The 15,280-nt window shown below is 47.9% G+C and overlaps 2 protein-coding genes across 3 annotated transcripts; both read right to left on the bottom strand.

Moving 5' to 3' along the window:
* Nucleotides 1–479: 479 nt before the first annotated feature.
* On the bottom strand, nucleotides 480–2,989 carry PGLS (6-phosphogluconolactonase). Its single transcript, XM_068922649.1, has 5 exons — nucleotides 2,630–2,989; nucleotides 2,440–2,547; nucleotides 1,874–1,975; nucleotides 1,257–1,397; nucleotides 480–961 (listed from the first exon to the last, which is right to left on the bottom strand). The coding sequence occupies exons 1-5, from the start codon at nucleotides 2,897–2,899 to the stop codon at nucleotides 824–826; spliced, it is 759 nt and encodes a 252-aa protein (XP_068778750.1). The 5' UTR covers nucleotides 2,900–2,989; the 3' UTR covers nucleotides 480–823.
* A 212-nt stretch (nucleotides 2,990–3,201) lies between these two features.
* On the bottom strand, nucleotides 3,202–14,804 carry SLC27A1 (solute carrier family 27 member 1). Of its 2 annotated transcripts, none has more exons than XM_068922645.1 (12): nucleotides 14,562–14,804; nucleotides 12,227–12,621; nucleotides 11,219–11,380; nucleotides 10,048–10,117; nucleotides 9,854–9,945; nucleotides 9,607–9,716; nucleotides 8,373–8,582; nucleotides 7,930–8,056; nucleotides 7,524–7,661; nucleotides 6,897–7,061; nucleotides 5,686–5,832; nucleotides 3,202–4,771 (listed from the first exon to the last, which is right to left on the bottom strand). In XM_068922645.1, the coding sequence occupies exons 1-12, from the start codon at nucleotides 14,726–14,728 to the stop codon at nucleotides 4,614–4,616; spliced, it is 1,941 nt and encodes a 646-aa protein (XP_068778746.1). In that variant the 5' UTR covers nucleotides 14,729–14,804; the 3' UTR covers nucleotides 3,202–4,613. The 2 variants fall into 2 exon arrangements, with proteins under 2 accessions (XP_068778746.1, XP_009688325.2); XM_009690030.2 differs by lacking the exon at nucleotides 14,562–14,804 and adding an exon at nucleotides 13,767–13,890.
* Between the last annotated feature and the right edge of the window lie 476 nt (nucleotides 14,805–15,280).

Raw genomic sequence — 15,280 nt, 5'->3', positions numbered from 1 at the left:
GGATGCCATCCAAAAAGCAGCAGATTCTCTCCCTCTTCACGCATTCAAAATACACGTATGAGTTTCTTCAGTGGTAATCTCTCGACAGTCTTGATTCGTGAAGAGTATAACCAAAGATCTCTAACAAACTAATGAACAGATCCTCTAAATACCTACAAAAAACAGGACAGGAGGAGCCACTGACCCTATGTTTCACACATGAACTAAGGACAGCTAAAGTCGGGATTATAACGAAAACAAATAACCTGAGCGCCGCCCAACAAAACCAGCAAGGGAAACAAAAGATTGCCCTAAAGCCAGAGAGTTCAGAGTTGTTCCAAGTCGTGCCACCCTGACATCTGCATGACAGCAAGATGACAGACAGAGAGACGACAGACAGCAAGAGTCCAGGATATCCAAAATCCCACACCTGCTCCTTCAATTCTTGGTTGCTATTCACACAACAATGTGATCAGGTGAAAAAGTAAGCAAGAGCAGAATAGCTTAAATTTGTATCTTTAATATTGTGCATTCACTTGACATCACAGCGACCGTTCACAACACAGACTGCATTATACCATCATCTTGTGCAATTCCAAGCGTTTCCATTTGCAACTAGAAACCAGATGCATATGTCCCATACCAAGCCAAAGAGATGATTACACAGTGCTCCACAAAGTACCACTTGTTCCCGAAAAAGAAAAAAAGTTAGTTTTGTGCCACCCCCAAGTATTACAACCAAACGTAGAGTCCTTGATCTGGAATGTTACACAGCTGGTTCTGCACAGGTACTGCGTTTACTGCTACCAGATTCCTCCTAGGAAATCTAGTTGGACATTTGGTTCTACAAGATTGAATGTTTCTCAAAGGGAACAGTCAGTTCCTTGGCTGCAGACTCATCCAGGAACCAGTGCAGCTTCCCAGTATGAGGTTGAACAAGAGCAGCGGGAAGGGGCTTTTCCTCATCACCTTCCAAAATGCGCTGTTCAAAGAAACAGAACAGTGTTTCAGCAGACCGGTCAGTGAAAGAGAATCGCAAACCAACAACACGAACCGTAAACCATTCACCACATCTTAAAAAAAACCTTCAGAGTTTGACTAAAACACTACCATTTTTTTACTCCTACCCCTGTACAAAGCAGACCTTTGATTAAATGGCAGGTGTAACTATCCGGCCTGGCTCCCCAGACAAGTCAGTAAACCAGTCTTCCCCCAAAATATCTGTTGACAATCTGGATTTTCATTAAAAAGATTAATCATTTGTTTTCAAACCATACCTTTAAAATAGCAGCTTTACCTTCCCCTGTAGCGACGAACACAACAGTCCGTGCTGCATTAAGCACAGGTAGAGTTAATGTTATCCGCTCTGGCGGTGGCTTTGGAGAATCAGTGATAGCAGCAACAATTTTCTCTTTCTCCTATCAGAGCAAAAGTAGTGTAAAATAAAATAGAATAAAGCAAGAGAACCACTCAAGGCAGGTACAATATATTCCAAAGAGGGGAGTAAGTTGCATGGCAGCAGATTCCTAGAACTTTTCATATCTCCGCCTAAATCAAGATCTCCTTTGTTCACTCCAAGGAGTCCAAGATGAGACTACTAGTCTTATGAACACAATTTGTGAGCTACTCAGCAAAAGACCAGAGCCAGAGCAGCCATAGGCCCACTCCTCGGAGCCAAACCCTAGCGGAGAGACAACGATGTTCTGTCGGAGTCAGAGCACAACCACACGCGTACCAAAAACGGGGTAGGAGGAGCCACTGACCCTACGTTTCACACGTCAACTAAGGACAGTTAAAGTCCGAATTGAAAGGAAAACAAATAACCTGAGAGCAGTCCAGTAAGCACAACTCTTATTTTGTTAGGCCGAATCCCCTCCTGGTTCTACGAGCTTACCTGTAGAAGGGGATGATCTGGAAAAAGGGAGCAAGTGTGACCATCTGGCCCCACTCCTAAAATCAGTAAATCAAAGACAGGGGGGTTCTCACCCTGAAAAGCCTATAAGAAAGAATAAAAAATTAAACAGAAAATAAAAACCCTAGTCGCTCAGATAGGTGGCAAACGGCAAGGGAGCAAGTTCTACGGGGAAGCAAACTGCAGAAGCGCAGGACGCTGCTGCTACCCCGCGGCGATGAGCTCCTAGTCACGCCGCCAAGCTGCCCGGTGCCCCCGGCGTGTGAACACCCGACGGGGGGCAGAAGGGCCGGCAGCCTCGCGCCCCTTGGCCAGGACGGCGCCCGCTAAGCTAAACGCGAACCACGGGTTTAAGGGCACGGACAAAGCGACGCGCAACCGGCTCCCGCTCAGCGCCGGCGCCTCCCGGGGCCGCTCGCCCCAGCAGCCCAGAGAGAAGCCCCGCCGCGGCGCGCACGGCGCTGGCTGCCCGGCCAGGGAGCCCGGCGGCCCCCGGGAGCGGCCCGGAGCTGCCGGCAGAGCCCCCCCCTCACCCCCCGGGCCGGTACCTCTCGGAGCCTGGCAGCGTAGTCGGCAGCGGCGGCGGGCGCGGGCAGGCCGGGGGCGACGGTGAGCACCTGCCGCTCGGGCACGGGCAGCCGCGGCAGCAGCTGGGCCTGAGGAGACGAGCGAGGGGCCGTCAGGGCCGCCGGGGCCGGGCCGGGCGCGGCGGCCCGCGCCGCCCGCGGCCCCGCTCACCTTGTAGGCCCCGAAGGTGCTCTCGGCGTGCTCGGGCGGCACCAGCCGCTCGTCGCAGAAGGCCAGGAGCCAGCGGGCCGGCGCGGCGGGGCCGGCGGCGGCCGCCGGCAGCTCCTGCGAGAGGAGCCGCACCAGGCTCCCGCCCGAGAGCCCCAGCGAGAAGCGGCCGCCGGCCTCGGCCGCCCGCTGGGCCACCAGCTGCGCCAGGGCGGAGCCCAGCTCCTGCGGCGAGGGGAACACCGAGATGTGGCGGGGCGCGGAGCGCGGCATGGCCGGGCCGGCGGCGGCGAGGGCGGCGGCGGCGGCGACCGGGGGGAGGAGGGAGGCGGCGGCCGCCGCCCGGCCGGAAGCGGCGCGCCGTACCGGGGCCGGAAGGGGCGGGGCGGGGCCGCGCGTCGCCTGGCAACCCGCCGCCTCGGCCAAAGCGCGGGAGCTCGCGGCGCGGCTCCACGGGTGCCCGCGCGGGACACGCCGGGGTGGGCGCAGCCCCCGCACGCGGCCACCGCTGCCCGGCCGCCTCTGGCCCCCGATCCTGCTGGAGGAAAAGACAAAAGAGACACAAAAAGGCGGGACCCATCTTCCATCTCCCGTTTAGTTTTACAGCAGTCACTCGGTTTCCGCTCTTTGAACCCTCGACCATCGTGGCTGAGGAGCACGAGCGAGGTCCTTATAAAAACACCACGTCCAACGCACGAGGAGGAGGCTTCGCCTCAAGCCCTGCGTCTTCACGCCCGGAAAAACGCCACGCCAGCCCCCAGGGCAGGGGCAGCGCGTAAGCCACGGCACAACCCCGCGTCGGTTCGCGTGGAGTTCCTTACGGCACGGCAGGGGCTGCCGCCGCTGGACGGGAGTCGCTCGCCGGCCTCGGGAGCGGGGTCAGGCCAGGCGCTCGCCCCCCAAGCGATTAGACCGACGCACAAAGGCCCAGCCTGTAACTCTTAAAACACAGAACCGAATGGAGTTGTAATGCTGGTAAGAAGACATGGAAACAGATGTCCTGCAGCTGTAGGTTTCTCCCAGGTCGGAGGGAAAAAAAAAAAAAAAAAAAGGCAGCAGTTGTCTGTGTGTTTGTTTCAAAAAATCACTCGGCTGGGTGGTCTCTGGTGACCCAGGTCTGCGTTCGGGGCTTGCCTCCTCTCCTGCAGATGGCCAGTGAAAACGGACAGGGCAAATCCAAGTACAGTTTGCACAGCAGCATCAAAAATTAACGTTTCCTAAGGCTTCACGTTAGCCTGGTGTTAACATCACCACACGGCTCCTGGCCGGCCCCAGTTGTCTCCTAGGCAAGGAGCAAGCACACTGGTGTTTCAACTTGCCCGTCATCCCAGGCGAAGCTCTGCAGAGCAGCAGCACTCTGCTCATGTTCCACAGTTGGTGTCCACCGTACGTTTTCGTCCGCTAGCAACTTACTCATCCTGTATATCAAAGTCTGTAAAGACTCCAGATGCTCTCCTCTAGTAATAACTAATGTCCATAACTCCCCCAGCCCTAAGGGCATGACACACTTTAATGTGAGATTTCCAGTGTATATTTCAAGTAAAATGTCAGCTAAGACAATTAAAAGACAATTAAGGTCTGCCTGAAGCAAACACTGTTAGAAGTCTTCTAACTTGGTAAGTAAAGTTCAGAGTTGAAGCAGAAAGAAACCTGTGCAGGGCACAAACATCTCCATTTATCCTCAGGACATAAATAAATATAACCATAAAACTTCTCCCAGGTTGCACAAAGGACCTACGTTTGTAGTGGTTACAAAAAATACTCTCTCTAGATGTGTAACAGCAGATTAATGGTATGTCAGTGCTCATTGAAGGAGTAGGTCACAGGTTAATGTGCTTTAGGCAAGGGAAACATCCCACAAGGTTCTTCCCTGCTAGTGATTCATTGTATCTCACATTGCATATTAAGCAGGAATCTATTGCTTCCCACAAGCATCACCCCTTCAATTAGTCATACTTTTCTGTAAAAAGACAGACTCCAGGCTAGATCATAAAGCAACCTTTCCAGCACAAATCCTTTCATAAAGGCATTCATCCAGTGGAACATATTTCCCCAATTTTAGATCCAGAAAATATAACCGATCTGATGTTTGATGGGGGTCAAATCCTTCCCTCCGCAAGCGAGTTTTCTGGATCTTAAATGTACCTTCAAGGGTGGAAAAAAAAATAATTACAAGTATTTAGCATCAAAAAACCTGTTTAACAGTGAAGAAGAGACATCCTGGCTGGCATTTCATTTCTAGTTTATAGTTTTGTCTGAGAATTAGCAAGTTATTGAAGCTTGTAACTAAATGCGTTGTTATTCAGTTATATGACGTTTGTGCAATTTTTACTTCTTCTTACACATAGGTTGTTAAAAGGACTGCCTGGATTCCTGGGAAATGGAAAACAAAACAAAAAGCAGCCAAATTATTAGCTGTTTTAGTGGTTGCTGTGTTAGTGGTTGCTGTGACTGTTAGGCGTACTGTAAGAAAGCTTAAGAGCATGTGTATGTAGGGTGACTAGAATAAGTCCAAACAATAGGCATGTGAAAGAGTTGAAGTCAAGAGCTTCTCTGTAGGCATTTGTTCAACAGCAGTTGGTGCATACCCTCTCAGTTACTTCACAAATAGCCAGATATTATTCCCAAGAGCTTCACTGTTGGGCAAAAGGCTCCAGTTGTACATATAGCTTGCACACACTGGCACAGATCTCACAGAAGTATTCCAAAGGATAAAGGTGTTTTGTTTGTTTGTTTTTGTTTATTTTTTCCTGTAAAGGTCTTCTCTATTAATGACTTGGAACTAGCTAACTTCTTGTTTAAGACTCATCTACAGTCATTTTTATTAATGGTGAATACGTGCCTGGTGCACTAGAAGCTGTGCTATGCGTTTCAGGGATTGCATTACGAAATCCCTGAAAGAGCACAGGACAGCAACCAATCAACTCCAGTCAAAACAAAGTGCCTAGTACAAGTTTCTCAGCTTTTTGCAACACAACATTGACTCTTTTCAGTTTCCTTTTGGATCTCAACATTTCTAGAGCTGTTAAGAGAATAGTTTACATATGAAACACTGGTACCTGTGGTGTCAACCTGGGGTAAGAAACGGAGAAAGATGGGCCGGGCATAGGGAGGCAGCACCTTCTGTAGCTCCGGATACAAAACATTGGGATTCACTTTAGCTTTAGGATCTGCAATTGCTGCCATTCCAGCTTTTCCCTCAACCCCTGAAATAAAACAGCACAGCTTAGATGGAGATTACACACAAAAAAGGAGCAATGGTTGGGTGAGGTATGAAATATTTAACAGATCCAAGCACAGATGTTTCACCCTTTCCTCTTCACATTGAAGTAAAGCGCAACATGCTGAAGAGAACAGCAGACTAACTAAATCCATTTCCAGCACACTCCCCCCCTTAGTCTAAGGTAAAACCACAAAATATCCTTGCCCCTAAAAGCTAATGAAGATCTTGTTTTTATCAAATTTCTCACATACACCACAATGAAAATTCAGGAGACCAAACTACCATAATGAGAACCTCTCTGACCAACACTTGCTCAGGATAGATTTCTCCTCTCAAAGGGACACTTCCTCTTGCTCACTCCGACTTTGTTTAAACCCTTTATCTATACCCACATTGCTTGAGCTATTTATCTTTTCCAAAAGACTTGTTTTGTTATGTATTACTTCCCTATGCCAGAAACCCAGGCTTCACAAATGAGAACTTTCAGAAGCACAGCTAGGAGTCCTTCACCAGGGGAGTAGCACCCTCCAGAACAAATGACTGGCCATCCCCTCCCTGTCATCCCCTCGCACCCACCTCTGTCTCTTTCTTCCTAATCCCCCTTCCTGCATTACTTGAGCATTTAAGGGCCCAAACGCCCAGCTGTTCCTATGGAAGGATCTTCTCACACTAAGAGCTTCTGCAAAGTTCATCATAAAAGCCTTCCTTATTAAGAAACAAATAGATACATATCATACCCCAAAAGCATGAATCAGGACTGAGTTGCTCTGAACCCACAAGAGAAAAAAAAAATCTTTTGTCTAATCTCTAAATGAGATCTCTTCCTCCAAATAAAGATTCTACCTGTGGCAGCATGGATCACTAGTGGGTGTGAGGTTATTTCTACTGCTCAGAACTCCACTGTCAGTGTCTATCGTATCTTCTCATTTTGTGGTACCCAGTTTTAGGAGAGGTGACCGATTTCTACCTGTTTTGCAGTGTGATGTAAATCTTGCCTAATATTTACTCTTCTCCCTAAACCTTGAGAGTTCTGACTCTAGGTTTTACCTGGTACTTCTACTCCATACACTGCAACGTCTGTCTGGTTGAGGACGTGACTCAAAGTTCCTTCTACTTCTGTGGTAGAGACATTCTCTCCTCGCCATCGGAAGGTGTCCCCACTGCGATCTTTGAAGTACATATAACCAAGTTCATCCATCACTAACACATCTCCTGGGAGGGAGAGAGAAGACACCAAACCATCTCAGAACTCAAGTCCAGCAGCAGTCAAGACTGCCTTCCTGTCCTCTGATCTGCCATGCAGATTCAGCACTGCCTTCTTCCCAGCAAGTGACTTTTCACCTACTGTGAACTGCATCTCCATGTTACAGGACAACTGAAAAAAAAAAAAAAATACTACAACATTAGAAGAACAGAGGAAAAACCTCTCCCTACACGTATTCTCCCTGAAATTTAGACATTTCTCACTAAATCCGGAACAGCTCAAAAGCTGGCAACTTCTAAACTCTCACAAGTCTCTCTCTCAAAAGAAAAATCTCACTATTCTCAAAAAAAATTTAGAGCCTTTAGAATTTTATCAATTAAAATTCAGAAGCTCTTAAGACCATCTTATGAACAATGCCAAAGAATGTTTGCAATCAGTACTGGTCATTCCAGTGCTCACGCTGATAGTACCTGAAAGGTATGCCTGGTCCCCTTTTTCAAACACGTTGTAAGCTATCTTCTTGTTGGTGGCGCTCTCACTGACGTAGCCATCAAATCGACGGAGGGGATCCTGTTGATTTATCTGACCTACCAGTAATCCCGGCTCTCCTACAGAAAACAGGGCCAGACACCACAAGATGACAACAACCGATGGTATATTTCACAACGGGCCAAACTTTGTAAACATCAATATGCGGTTGCTGTATATCAAAGAACCTCAGCTGCTGAACTGAGGTATCTTTGAAGGAAAGATCTAGAAGTCTGTGTACTACACTAGAAACCACTTAAACCAATTAGAGCTCATTAGATTTTCTTTTTCTTTTTTTTTTTTTTTTAAAGAATAAAGCTTTATTCATTTGTTGAGATTAACATTCACCTGGGCGACAGGAGATACACAGTCCCCTAGAATCACGGATCAGCTCCATTGTGTCCTCGTTGACCTTCACCAGACGAATAGGATAAACATTGGGCAAAATCCGACTGTTGAAACCACAGGCACCAACCTTCCAAAAGGTAGAAGAAAACAAAACGCTGAGTAAACTGCTAAGTTTCTATATTGCCACTTTCTGGGAAGTCTCTTGATCGTTCTTCCCCCTCCATTTAACAGGAAACAAGCAAGTTTACCCCAAATACAAGATTTATCCCATGTTTTTTTTGTGTGACTCCTTTAATCACCAATTTAGTTCTGTCATCCCTTGCAAGAAGACTAGGATGGAACGTGCAGAGCAGTAAGCAAAGCAAGCAGAATTTTTTTTTTTTTATTTTTTCATTTCTCTGTACTTTTACCTAGCTTTCCACTATAATCACTTATTTCCTTACCTTTCCATCCAAATTTGCAATGCTACAGTTGCATTCTGTGGCTCCATAGAACTCTCCAATCTGTTTAATTCTGAAGCGCTTTGTAAAGTCTTCCCATATGGTGGGTCTCAAACCGTTGCCCACTGCCAGTCGCACACAGTGTTGGGTTTCTGACTCTCGTACCGGCTGATTCAGAAGATATCTGCAGATTTCCCCAATATACTGAATAATCTGAAGCAGTAAATACAAAAAGGTAGCTCAGGCTTCAGGCAATCCTTACAGCGCCCTGGAAAAAGCCAGCTAAGAGGCCATTGGCACCCATGTACCTCATGGAACTAGATATGCCAGACATTTTAATAAATTGTGAATGTTTACAAGTTCAAGTTGGGGGCTGCTTTCCCTGAAAAATTATGCAAAGGTAAAACAGTTGCTGCCCCCAGGAACCAGCAAATTAACACCAGGAAAGAGAGAGAAGAGAAGGAATTCCTCAATATGAATCAAGATATCCATACACCAAAAAACTCATACTTCAACAGGTCCTGGAGGACCTCTAAAAAAGATATGAGGAATGAGTAGCCAGTCACAAAGTAAGAACTTGGCCTGCGTGAGCTGGCAAAATTAAGTCTGAGCAGAGATCTAATTACTATCTATAAATACTCAGGGGGAGGGGAAGGGCAAGAAGAACGCCAGAAAGGAGGAAGAGCTGCTTAAGTTAGAAGATAATGTTGACACAGACACAAACAGATATTTATCGGCAACGAAACGCAAATAAGGTTCCTCAATGACACTCCTGACACAGTCACATTCCAGAAGAGCTTTCCGGCCGGTGGCAGATGCAAACCCCTTTTTGTTTGAAAAAGGTGGTCTTGATAAATTTACAGAGAGGAAGCAGTAGAGGATGACTGAAACTTCAGAAAGCCTCTTAATCCTGCACTCCTACTGTGGCACTGGCAATTTGAACACGTTTTGGTGCCAGTACCTCTCTATTTATCAAGGGTCAAGGGATAGACAGCAAAGGAAGGACGTTCAGAACCGGATGAAAGCTGCTACTGAGCAATGAGGAAGTAGCGGCAGGAACACAGGAGGCAAAGACTGATAGACTGGTAAGAAAAGAAAGGGACGGATGACAGGCTAACAATGGGGAAATACTCTCTGGAGATCAATAATCAGGCAGCGTACTGACAGCACCAGAGACTCTAGAGCTGAGCAGCAAAGATAGCCACCGCTCAGTTAGAAGTGTCATCAGTGCCCTCACCGTGCATCTGTATTTTGTGCAGTCATCCCAGAAGCGACTGGCTGAGAACTTCTTCCTGATTACCACAGTGAGGCCATGGATTAGACACTGGCCAACTCCCATAATGTTACCTGGAAAACAAGGGTCATTGGCGTTAGCTTCGGTCATTCTAGGTTCGTTCATTTGTAAGGGTACATGAAGGATCTGGGTGGCAAAAGGACCGTAACACGTGCGGGGGCAGACCTCTGCCTCAGAGAAGAAAGTTTACCTGCAGAATGATACAGTGGCAGGCAGTTGTAGAGGATATCCTCAGGGTGCATTTTGTACGCATAGTAACCAAAGGCAGCTATCCGATAATACCTGTAAGAGCACAGTGCATGCTAAGGAAGCAAAATAGGTAAGACCTTGAGTTTCACTATGTGAAAAGCACCTCAAGAGGGAAGTACCTCTTCAGGTCCTCACCTGCTGTGCACCACAATGGCAGCTTTTGGCATTCCTGTTGTACCTGAAGTATAGATATAAAAGAGTCGATCTAGAAGAATGGAAAGAGGAGTCAGGTGCCAGATAGACTATTCTCAACTGTTTGAGAGATTCCCCACAGGGCTGGTATTTTAGCTTTGTTCCTATGAGCTGAGGAACTGCTTTGAAATGGTAACAGCACAGCAGATAGTAAGCTGCTAAAGCTGGCACAGAAGTCAATTTGCAGCCCTACTACAGAATCTGACACTGCTCTCAGTGTCATCTGTAATGGTAAATACAGAAACCTGTACAACTGGTTTGCAAAGCCCTAAGGACACGAACTTTACCTCTTCATGCAAATTACCCTGGAACCAGGTTAACTCTCCAGGACAGGCACTAATGGGAGATGAATCTATAGGACAGGTATCAAACTGTGTCTGACAATAGGGTAGGTTTTCTGAGATTCTATAGCAAAAAAGATAATCTAAAGGAAGAGGTATCAGAAGCTTCACGGCAGCATCATTCCTCCTACAGTACCCAAAGTAGGAAAGTGGAGTCTACTGCCTTACTGATCTAAGATGTGATTAGTTCTCTTAAAATACGAAATATAGATTAGCCAGCTAGCCTCTTCCTTTCTTTCTCCTTTATTTCAAACCCACCAACACTTAGCTGCAGCACAAGCTTATTACAAGCAAAGATTTTAATTACATACAAGTCAATTGTGGAAGAAGAGGGTATATAATATAGCCTGTTATATCCTACAGATAAAGAATATGCTAAATTTGTAGAGGCAGCGGAGCAAAAGGTAGCTCTTGGAAATGTAAGGTTCTGCACCTGGGCATTCCAACAGCCATTCTTCTGCAATGGAAGAGTTGTCTTAGGGAAGGCACCAATCTCCTTCCTTTAGGTATTAAATATGTGAATTGTGTAAAGCTTGGATCTCTGAGAATGAGAAACTTAACCCTTCTGCATCCCTAGAACCAGGATCTCATTTTTTGGTTCTGTGGGTTTTTTCTGGTTTTTCCCCCCCTCCCCCTCATTCTATTTCTGAGCTCAAGACTGGATTAACTTAATTTCTTTTTGGTTATTTGCTTATTTTTCTTGGTTTATTGTCACATAGTCCAGTTCTTATTCATACATCACATTGAGAAGTAAAAGTCATTGAGAAAATTACCATCTAAACCTTTGACTGGAACCTGATTTGGAGGCAATTTTGATGTAGTACTCAGAAGAGGATCAAGATGCCTTGTCTCCACAGGAATAACATCTGGTTTATAGTCACCAGAGCAGTATTTTGCCATGTTCTTCCCCAGCATCCCATTCACTTCAGATATCGCTGCAACACAAAACAAGTCTCTTTTGCAACGAACATAACACTCTGGACAATGGTAAAAAAAAAATGAACCGTGCCGAGTCCGTTGTGCCCAAGAGCATCACTGTAACGGAAAGACCTGGAGAACCAGAGACTGTTTTACAATATTTATGTTATACCTGCTTAGATAACATCACTGCAGTCACGGTCTTCAGTCCAGCAAAGACCCTATCACAAAACTAAGCAGAATTACTTTTCCACATGACCCACCATGTCATGATCTTCAAATGATCTAGAAGGATTTCAAGTAGATGATTTGGAATATTATATTATCAGATCTAACAGTAACTGTTGGAAGAAAGTTGATTAGAAAAGCAGGGATGTACTTAAAAACAGCATCCACCGATAAATGTATTATACAGTAAAGTGTGACATTAAGCAAAGATTACATTTCTCTTTTCCTTGGTTAACAAGTAAGCCTAGTGGCACATTTCACCATTTCTATGGTGAAGTACAAAACGCCTGATGCAGCTCTTCCAGATCCAATGAAACTAGATCAAACCAGTGAGTTCAGCTTGTGCCCTCTGATACCAGAAAGACACCAGCATATGAAACCAAGCTACTTACAGCTCTACTCAGAGCACTGCTCCTCCTTCAGTCTGAAATATCAACTGAACACTTTTGCATTTTTAAATCAGTAGGAGATTTACAATCTTCATATGATTCCTAGCATTTGAATATGGCCAGCTACCTTTTTGTTTTTAGTACACTTATCTCTGCACTAAACAGGACTCGGCCTTATTCAGGAACCAAGTGAACACTTCACTTAATGATTTGACCATAACCTACACAAACATCCAAGTGACTCACCTGTAGACAGCTCTCCTCCAAAGATCACAGCTTTTGCACCTGAGGTTGTCACACAGTAAACCAGAGAATCCAAGCGCAAATTAAAGTTAATAAGAGCTGCTTCAATGCCAATTTTTGCCATCCCTAGCCAGAGGCCAACAAACTCAGGACGGCTCTCCATAAAGATTGCAATGACATCCCCCAGACGGAAGCCTTGCTGGTAGAAGTAGTTAGCCACAGCATTGGAGTACTCATCTAGCCACCTAAAAGTCCATTTCTCACCAGTGGCCTCATAAATCAGAGCCACTTTGTCCGGGTGCCTGCGGACAACATCCTGGAACATCTTCGGAATAGTATTTTTGGCTTTTTGATGCCTTCGCAAATTATACTTGACTCGTAACAGCACTGAGAGGCCACTGCAGCAAAGAAAAAGAAGGCATAACTCCAGCAAAAGTTATGAAGGTCTCAAAGACAGTTTGATATTCACACCAAAACATATTGATTCAGGCTTCTGTGCAGACATACAGACTGGAATACCTCTCTCTGCTGAGACATTCTCTGTGTTATCTGGAGGGCCACTAAATTTGTCACCATTTTTTGTAATTTGAAAAAATTCTTCCTTTTATACTGCATCTCCAATGATGCTTCTGGAGGAAACACTCAGATCAGTTTCCACATCAGGAAAGGAAGCGGAGGCTTTTCTGTCTTCTGTAATTTACATAATTCTTTTAATTTTTTTGAACAGCAGCTGCAAGTTAAACCTTGACACAGTTCAAGCTTTATGACAGTTTAAAAGTCTTTGTCTGAACTTCAACTGTTTCACTTACATTGTTCTGGTTCTCCTGGTGAAAGCTATCTTTAGAGATATACTAGCTCTCTTAATTGGCAAGTTTATTTTCATATCTAAATTATAATTGATATCCAAAAGTACACTTCCATAACATCACCATCAAAATGGGAACAGATCTGAGGGGCATATAATTAGTCTCATTTCCTTCCTGGAGATAGGAAGATGGAGGCAGTATTTTTCCACATCAAGTAGGAAACTGTTGGGCAACAAGTTTGAAAGAATCCCCAGAAACTTCAAAGGTCATTTAATATTAGTACTTAAAACCCCCACAGCTCTCATGAGTGACCGTCAATAGCGGGAACCTCGGCCAGTAAAGCCTTGGAGAAGGGGGAAGGGTCCATTTTAGAAACAAGTTGTTGGCATTTGTCAGATTGAGCTGGGCTTTCACGGTGACCTTACCCTAAGCTGTGCCAAAAACAGAACAGAAGAGCCTTTTCACTGGTTAGCTGCACTTTCCAGATACTTAGGGGGCTTTATTCTGCCTAGTTTATTTTCTGCCATTATTCCCAGCTTCCCATGCAATCAGGAGGAAACAGCTCTTCAAAGCACACTGACAGCCACAGTAAAGCTAGGCAGCCCCTGGCAATCCCAAGAGCCCTCAATCCTTTAGAATAAAGGGCTCTCCTCAGAGAGGCCTAAAAAACACGGAACTAAATGAGACAGCAGTGACCGACTCCCAGGAGATGGGGACAGCCCTGAAGACTTACAAACCTGTGCAAGTCATAAACGATCATTTTAGGCTAGGTGGTCTAAAATCGACTCTAAGGCTAGTAGAAGCAACAGCGCAACTTCACTTCTGTAGGCTTTCCTGCCGGCAAAGCGAGCGCTCTGCGCGCACCAGGACCCGCCTGCAGCCCGCGCTCCTCGAGCCGCTCGCTCCTTTCAGGGATGTGCTGCCCGAATTGCTGCTTGTGTCTGCTGGTGCACAGAGAAGACTGTCGGGGGGGAAGAAAAAAACGGGGGGGGGGAGAAAAAAGGGAGGGAAAAAAACGGGGGGGGGAGAAAAAAGGGAGGGAAAAAAAGTGGGGGGGGAGAAAAAAGGGAGGGAAAAAAAGTGGGGGGGGAGAAAAAAGGGAGGAAAAAAAAGTGGGGGGGGAGAAAAAAGGGAGGAAAAAAAAGTGGGGGGGGAGAAAAAAGGGAGGAAAAAAAAGTGGGGGGGGAGAAAAAAGGGAGGAAAAAAAAGTGGGGGGGGAAGAAAAAAGGGAGGAAAAAAAAGTGGGGGGGGAAGAAAAAAGGGAGGAAAAAAAAGTGGGGGGGGAGAAAAAGGGAGGAAAAAAAAGTGGGGGGGAGAAAAAAGGGAGGAAAAAAAAGTGGGGGGGAGAAAAAAGGGAGGAAAAAAAGTGGGGGGGAGAAAAAAGGGAGGAAAAAAAGTGGGGGGGGAGAAAAAAGGGAGGAAAAAAAAGGGGGGAGAAAAAAAGGAAAAGGGGGGGGGAAAGAGCCGTCTCCCGCAGACGCTCTGCGCGGGGGCTCGGCGGGGGCTCGGCCGCGGCCGCCGGCGGTACTTACAACAGGTCCCTCAGAGCCGTCTTGAGGACGACGCGCAGCAGCCGCCACCCGCCGCTGCCGACGCAAACGCCCAGCGAGGCCGCCAGGCTCCATGACCAGGGCACGCCGAGGACCCGCAGCAGCCCCAGCGAGCCCAGCGAGGCGGCGCAGGCCCCGGCCGCCCGCATGCTGCGGGGACGCGGCGAGCGTCAGGGCGGCCCCCGCTCGCCGCCCCGCCAAGCGGCCGCCGGGAGCCGCCGCGGCGCGGCCCGGCGCGGCCCGGCCCCACTCCCCGAGCGGCTCCAGCAGCTTCTGCCGCCCGGCAGCCCCGGCCCCCGCCCCCGCCCCCTCCGGCCCCCGGGGGGCGGGAGCGCCGAAAGCGCGAGTTCTGATAGGCTGCAGGGCAGCGGCCGCCGCTCCACGATTGGGCGGTGGGGAAGGCCGGCGTGACGCCACCGCGGGGGCGGGAGCGGGGGCGGGGACGGCCGGGCCGGGCCGGTGCTGCGCGCCCCGCCCCCTGGGCGGTGCTGTCGTCGCGGCCGGGGCTGGGGGCCGCACGGCCCGGAGTCCGCACAGCGCGGGGTCCGCACTGGCCGGGACCGGCACGGCCCGGGGTCCGCACTGGCCGGGACCGGCACGGCCCGGGGACCGGCACGGTCCACTGATGCGCCCGGCCTGGGTCCACACGGCCCGTTACTGGCTTGGCCCGGCTACCCGCACACCTTGACCGGCAACCCCCT

Source organism: Struthio camelus, chromosome 31 (assembly GCF_040807025.1).
Source record: "Struthio camelus isolate bStrCam1 chromosome 31, bStrCam1.hap1, whole genome shotgun sequence".
In the NCBI taxonomy this organism is placed as follows: Eukaryota; Metazoa; Chordata; class Aves; order Struthioniformes; family Struthionidae; genus Struthio; species Struthio camelus.
Note: the sequence above shows the minus strand (reverse complement) of the source record. Positions and strands in the feature narration are given on the sequence as shown.

Excerpts from the sequence above, each read along its gene's own strand:
- SLC27A1 (XM_068922645.1), bottom strand. The coding sequence starts at position 14,728 with ATGCGGGCGGCCGGGGCCTGCGCCGCCTCGCTGGGCTCGCTGGGGCTG. Across the intron at positions 11,381-12,226 it reads TGGAGGAGAGCTGTCTACAG|CGATATCTGAAGTGAATGGG; the intron begins GTGAGTCACTTG and ends TTTGTGTTGCAG. Across the intron at positions 9,946-10,047 it reads GCCATTGTGGTGCACAGCAG|GTATTATCGGATAGCTGCCT; the intron begins GTGAGGACCTGA and ends GTGCTCTTACAG.
- PGLS (XM_068922649.1), bottom strand. The coding sequence starts at position 2,899 with ATGCCGCGCTCCGCGCCCCGCCACATCTCGGTGTTCCCCTCGCCGCAG. Across the intron at positions 2,548-2,629 it reads GCACCTTCGGGGCCTACAAG|GCCCAGCTGCTGCCGCGGCT; the intron begins GTGAGCGGGGCC and ends TCGTCTCCTCAG. Across the intron at positions 962-1,256 it reads GTAAAGCTGCTATTTTAAAG|CGCATTTTGGAAGGTGATGA; the intron begins GTATGGTTTGAA and ends TTCTTTGAACAG.